We start from the raw sequence: 6,536 nt of genomic DNA on the forward strand, positions 1-6,536 counted from the left end.
GATGACAACTCCCCTATGCAACTTCTGTGAGGTATGATGCCCCCTTCCTACTACGGTCCCTCCTTCCCTTTAGGCTCCGTGTATAAAGGCAGAGCGTCTGGGTCAGAGAAAAGTTAGCTGTTCAACGGTGTTCCCTGGGAGGGGTGGGCAAAGCTATGGGTGCTATCTATGCCCTTTGCTGGGAGTTCCTTTGACAGGACACTGCAGGATCAGAGGAGCTAGACAGCACCATGGAAAAAGCAGGTCATTACCGAAAAAGGCTGGCAGGCATCAGGGACCTATTCCCAGAGGAGCTGGCTGATGGGACTGGATGACTATTAGCCAAGCACCATGGTGAACTGATCGTGAAACTAAGAGCACCAGGAATCCTGGGTGCCACAAATCCGGGTTCTCGCACACGCTGCAGGACAAGCTCCTGAGATGAGATTCTGTCTGAAAGTTTGCATATGAAATATCCCTTTTTGAAACTTTCCCATTAGTTTTCCCATGAGAAATTTGCAAACGTGGCAAAGTATTTTTTTCTTCGCAGCCCATTCCTAGTATTGCTTTTTGGAAGGATTACTTCAAAACAGTTTGCAAGAAGCAAGGATTTCTTTGGGTGATATCTTTTACTGGACCGACTGCATAGTTGGGATAGAGTTAGACAAGCTTTCGAATGCAGGACATACTTCTTCAGGTTAATGAAGGACCCGAAGAAGAACATACTGCATTCAAAAGCTTGTCTGATCCTATCCCGACTATGCAGTTGGTCCAGTAAAAGATACCACCCACAGAAATCCTTGCTTCTCATATAATTCCTGGACCATCATGAGTACAAAATCACTCCAACTTTTCCAAAAAGTTTCTCTTTGAAACTAACAGTTTCTGCACTATTTTTCACAGGAGATAAGTTAATCAGAATGGAGGAAAAAGTACAATTTTAAAATGACATATTTCAAGCAATGCCATGTCCTTAGAATCATAGAGAAGTAGAGCTGGAAGGGGGTCCCAGAGGTCCAGCCCCCCAAACTAGTTCAACCCCTGAGGTTGGAGACAAGCTTCACTTTGAAAGAAAAAAAAGAAAGAAAGAAAACCAAACATTTTTGCCAAAATTAAGTTTTTGTTGCCAAAGAGCTCATTGCAACAGAGCTCTTCCAACAAAACACTTTAATTTGAAAATTTTCGAACAGCTGTTTTTCATCCTTCACTTATACATAAAAAGTCAGTCCTTCAATTAGCAGAAGCAGCTCCATGTGACAGAGCAGGCCAAGATTGTCAGTACAGAAGAGTGACTAGTGGAAGAGTTTGGGACCACTGCCTGCTGGTTTAGACTGGCTGGTGAATAATTCAGATTAACATTCAAATGTAGAGTCCTTTGGAAGGGGCTCACTTGTGCCATTTCATATATAATGGATTTCAGTTGAGGGTTCACAATAAAGAATATCATCATCGTCAATAATGAAGCCTTCAAAGGCTTGAGTCAATCCAAAATTAAAAATTTTTCTGGTTCGTTTTTCAGTCTGGTTTGTGTCACCCCAAATGAAACATTCAATATTAGGCTCCAAAGCTGTGAAGAGTTTAATGTCAATCAAAAGAAAACAGTTCCTTTTCGTTTTCAGATTTTTTTAAAGTGCTAAATAACCTATTGCAACGAAGAAATGCTATTGTGAAATATTTCACTGAGAAAAATGTCAAAATGAAACAGATAAAATCCCTCCTTTTTTTTTTTCAAGACTATTTGCTAAATCCCACCCCAGTTTGGAAACACTTTCAATACCCTCAGAACAGCATTCTGCTTTGAACGTCTGGTTTTCTTGCGGGGGTGGGAATTGCTGTGCTTTTTGTGAGGCTGCTTCCAAAGGACTGGTCTGGTGATGGGGAACAGTTAGGGGAGGTTTCTCTTGGGGCTGATGGTCTGGGTTGGCTGGCTTTGCAGGTACAGTTTGGCAAGGACTCTGGAGGAACATGCTGAGCCAGCTGCTGGAGTGCTGTATACCTGCCCATGATAGCTAGGTGGTGAGAAACAGGGCTCTGAAAAGGAAGCCTCCTTCCTCATGCCCTTTTCTTTCCCTTTCAGGAGATCGTGGCTGGCTCTGGAGTGAGCATCAAACCACTCAGTCCTGTTTAGCATCACTCACAGCGTGGGCTCGTAGATATGGAATAGTCCAGTAAGGTGATTGCTCTTGGGGTGTGGGCACAGCAGGAATCCAGCTGGGTCTCATCCCCAGGCATAGTTTTGTGTGCACCAGAGGCAGGACGATGCCAGCGGTGTGACCAGCCCTTTTCTGGCTTCTCGCGTGGAGGGTGTGCTACGCCACTGCCATGAATGATGTGCCGACGATGGATTATGAACTGCTATCCCCCTCCCTGGTTGAGCACCCAGCCAGCACCATGGGCATGGATGCTGAGCAGAAAACCGTCTTTGCCTTTGTCATCTTCCTTCTGGTCTTTTTGGTGATGCTGATGGTGCGCTGCTTCCGTATCCTGCTGGACCCCTACAGCCGCATGCCCGCCTCCTCCTGGACCGACCACAAGGAGGGGCTGGAGAGGGGCCAGTTCGACTATGCGCTGGTGTAAAGAGGTGTAGGGTGGGGCAAGCCTGGAAACTCTGTGTGCCTCCCTCCCCTGGCTGGCCCCGGCCCCGGCCCCTCCTCCTTTCTGTGTGATGCTGCCCTGGTCCTACTGGGATGCTCTGGGCTGAGAGGTGTGGCAGGGACCTTTTCTAGGGTTTTTTTCTCTTTTGTAAGCACTTTTCTGTGTTCTTCTCTGTCTGCTGCACCTTTAGTGTTTGATATTTTGAGGGGGCCTAGAAAGGATGGGCCCATCCAGCTCTCAAGTCCAGGCAGCCCCGCTTAGATGGTGTTTTTACTGTGCTCCCAAGTGTCTTGTGCTGTGCTGAGTGGCAATGGGTGGGACAGGACCTGCCTTAAAGCAGATTTCTCAGGGTTTTCCTGCCTGGGGGGCTCCATGCAGCACAGGGCAGCTTTGTGCAGCAGCTTCTGCCTCCTCCTGCCTGTGTAGGCAGTGCTGACTGTGTGGAGCTGAATATGCATCTGTATTTATGAGGCAGTTTAGACAGCAAACCTCTAGTGCTGGCTTCTGTGAATACTCACTGGTTGAACAATGCTTCCCCACTCTCCAGGTGGGCAGCCCACCATGCCATGTGAGCACTGCCTGTGCCCTGTGCCCGTTGTATGCAGCTGGAGCTCAGGCACGTGTCTGTACTACGCCTCTGGTGCTCTTGAGGCTGCCGCCGAGAAACAAGCTCCACTTATCTGCTCCTGTTCCACATGTGCCATAGCTGGAAATGAGGTAGTGAAGCTGCCCAGGAGATGCCCCATCTCCACTCCATCTCTGGTGCGTTGCCGGTGGTCGGCTGCACCTCCTTGTTTCTGGTAATGGCTCGTGCAGGGCAGGAGTGGGTGGGCAGGGCATGCTTCTTGGCAAGAGCACCAGGGAAGCAGCACAGAGATGCCCAGAGGGACTCCGTGTGATCTTGTGACCAGCTCTGCTGCCCGACTTAATCAATGTGGAGACCCATGTGCAGCTCCCTCCCTGGCAGGCTACTCCCTGCTTTCCTCAGTAGTGAATGCTAGGCACGTGTGTATCCCCACTGTTGTGGTCAAAATGCCTCCAGACAAAGATGTAGCCACATAGCTAACTGTAGACCCTGCTGTGGCAGCAACTCTCCAGGAAGCCCTGGCCTCTTTATTGTGGGGCTGCTGCTGTGACTCTAGGGACCTAAGGCACCATATGACACTTGGGATACATGCCTTTGTGAGCCCAAGCCTGGTAATTATGGGCCCCACTCCCAGGTCTCTCACTCTGTCCAATTTGGTCAAGCCCTCAGTGCTTGCACTATGGCTGCAGTGGAAGTGAAGGATGCTCAGGCCTCCCAGGTGCCCTGCTAGGAGCAACCCGGCTCTCCTGGCTGCCCAGTACACAGGGAGCAAAGCAGAGGTGTGATGGAGCTTGGGCTCACCCAAGACCAAATTTCTGCCTCTTGCCCAGGATCCATGCTTGTTTGCCACAGTGAGCCAGACATGGGGCTAGCAGGAACCCTGGCAGGCTACAGCTGTAGGCCAGCAGGAGGGTTTTGGGGGGAACTGTACCCTGAGGGGACACCCTTCTCCTTCACTATGGAAATAAAGGCGAATTTTGCTCACTCCTTACTGCTTGTCCTCCTCTCTCTGCTGCGTCTTACCATGCACTTCAATGCAAACAAAAATCAGGCCCAGGCACCACCTTGCCCCATGGTGCCAACTGCTTGTGCCACCACATCTCCCTGTAAGGGCCAGAGGCAAGTCCGCCTGTCCACTTCCCCCCTGAGCGATCTGTCGTAGCATAACATCGCAGACCTTGTGAGAGACATGGCCAGGCCCATGTGCTCCCACCTCCCTCAAGGCAAGTCACAGTTGGGTCCACTGGCAACCATGGGTCCCTGTGCGAGTTGGATCCAGCCACACATGCCATTGCCTCTCCTCGAGACAGAGCTGGGCCAATGTAGCACTGCTTCTCTAGGCAAGAGACAGCTGGGCTCAGAGGCTGCTACATCCCTCTTTGAACCACAGCCAGACCCACACCCCACTGTTCCTGTACTGATCCAGAGCCCAGCCCATAATCCACTATGTTCCCTGATGTGAGCCACAACAAGGCACGCTTTACCTTGCCACACTGCCTCGGTGAGTCACATCTGGGTCTACACACCATGATGTCCCCTTGTGTAAGCCACAGCAAGGCACGCATACCAAAATGTTCCTTTCTAGGCAGTACTGGTAGGCCAACTCAGCACCACATCTCTGGGTGTGAGCCAGAGGTGGGGTTGTGCGCCACTATATCACCTTTGTGAGCCTGAGTCAGCCCAGGTGTCAGCACGTTTTTCTCTGTGAGGCCAAGGCAGCCCCATGGGCCATCACATCCCCCCATGTGAGCCAGAGGCAGCCCATCATCCATCAGCTCCAGCTTTCCACACTGACACTGCAGGGCAACAGTGCCAAAAGGGCCCTCATCCCCTGAATGTTTTCATGCACTTGGTGTCAGTGTTCATGTGGCAGTGGTCTGTGGCACAGTGAGAAGGTGGCATGTGGCATGCTGGGCCAGGGTTCCTGGTCAGTTCACTGGCTCATTCTGCACCCATTCCCATGAGAACTGCATTGGCCACTTGTGGTGTGATGAGAGGGTCCCTGGACAGTGGGACACATTACACAAAAGAAGCCTCCACATCCTGCCCAGGAGATGCCGGGGGTACATAAAGGGGTAGGTTTAGTGCCTGCTAAAGGAGAGGGAAGAAGAAGAGCTCTCATCTACCTTCACTTTCCCTGCATTCTGGAGCAACTTGGGGCTTACATAGTTACAGGATAAGTTAGAGCAGCTGAAGTGCTGCTCTATATACTATTCTGCTCCTCATGGGGCAGGTCCTGATCCATGCCCTGTTCTGGGAGAGGGAGCAGGCCAATGCACAGCACTTACCCAAGTTCCACACTGATGTATATAGACTAACTGTCCTACCCACTGCCATGCCTCTTGACCATGTCGGAGAGAAGTAAAATACATGTGAATCAGGGTCTAATGGGTGCCCTAGAAAGGCATTATGAGTGTACTCAGTACATCTTTTGCTATGCCAGAAGAAGCTGGTGCCCTGCAAAGCTGGGCAGAGGCCAAAGATGGCTGCTGTATTGGGATCAAGGCTTGCATTGAAGAAAGGAGCCACTGGAAGGGAGATAGGAAGTATGGCAGTGAGGCTGGGACTGATCAGCTGCATCTGAAACCTGTGGGTTTTACTTTGTTCTCAACACCACAAGGCACCAGCGGTGTGGAGCCGATTCATGGGAAGGGTAGGCATGGTAGGGAGTAAGGCACTGAGGAATCCATTGCTCAGTGTGGCTAGAAGGGTGAGCAACCCAAGTGCTGGTTGTTCGTCTTTGAACCTTCCTGGCTCCTGTCAGAGTGATGGAGCCAAGTTTGCACCTTTTGGAAGCTCTGTCCCCCAGTTCATATGGGGGTCATATAGGGCCAGAAGACCATACAAGGAGCCTAGCCCAGAGTATACAAGTCCACTGAATTCCACAGCATCTCAGTACATTAACGCAACCCCACATTTCAAGTACTTTGAACATAAAATGCAAGCTGTTATATACTCCTGGAACCTAGGGGAACATTTGATCTCAAAGACTTGAAGCACGCATATCACGCTTAGGAAGTCATCAGGGCTGTGTGAAGCTTCGGGTGCCCATTCAATTCAGAGATTTGGCCCAATTTGGTGGCCAAATCTCCAAATCCAGATTGAATCAGGGGACCAATAAAAAAAAAAGGTCTAAATCAATTCGAAGCTCTCTGAATCTTCCGAAAAGATTTGGAGAGTTTCGATGATTTGGGCAGTCCCCTCCTGCTGCAGCAGGGAGCTGGACCCAGACTCAGAACTGGTAAGCAGGGGGCGGGTGAGAGGGGGACTGTTGCCAGACCCCATCCCCTGCCTGCTCCTACAGCCCTCCCCCTGAAACCCCGCTCCCCCAAGGCTGCCCCACCCACCCCAGCTCCTTGTGCTTATAAAAAAGGCC

General features: G+C 50.6%; 1 protein-coding gene across 4 annotated transcripts in view; it reads left to right on the forward strand.

Annotated features, from left to right (window-relative positions):
* Positions 1-4,151, forward strand: part of CTXN1 (cortexin 1) — a 138,247-nt gene extending 134,096 nt beyond the window's left edge. For 3 of the 4 annotated variants that reach the window (XM_019513187.1, XM_019513189.1, XM_019513188.1), the window contains exon 3: positions 2,057-4,151. In XM_019513187.1, coding sequence (XP_019368732.1) covers positions 2,302-2,556 — 255 coding nt within the window. In that variant the 5' untranslated portion in view covers positions 2,057-2,301 and the 3' untranslated portion in view covers positions 2,557-4,151. Of the gene's footprint in view, positions 32-2,056 lie in introns of all 4 variants that reach the window. The other variant, XM_019513190.1, reaches the window with a different exon arrangement.
* The last annotated feature ends 2,385 nt before the right edge of the window (positions 4,152-6,536 follow it).

This window comes from Gavialis gangeticus, unplaced genomic scaffold, assembly GCF_001723915.1.
Source record: "Gavialis gangeticus isolate Ggan-Ray unplaced genomic scaffold, GavGan_comp1, whole genome shotgun sequence".
Taxonomy (NCBI): Eukaryota; Metazoa; Chordata; order Crocodylia; family Gavialidae; genus Gavialis; species Gavialis gangeticus.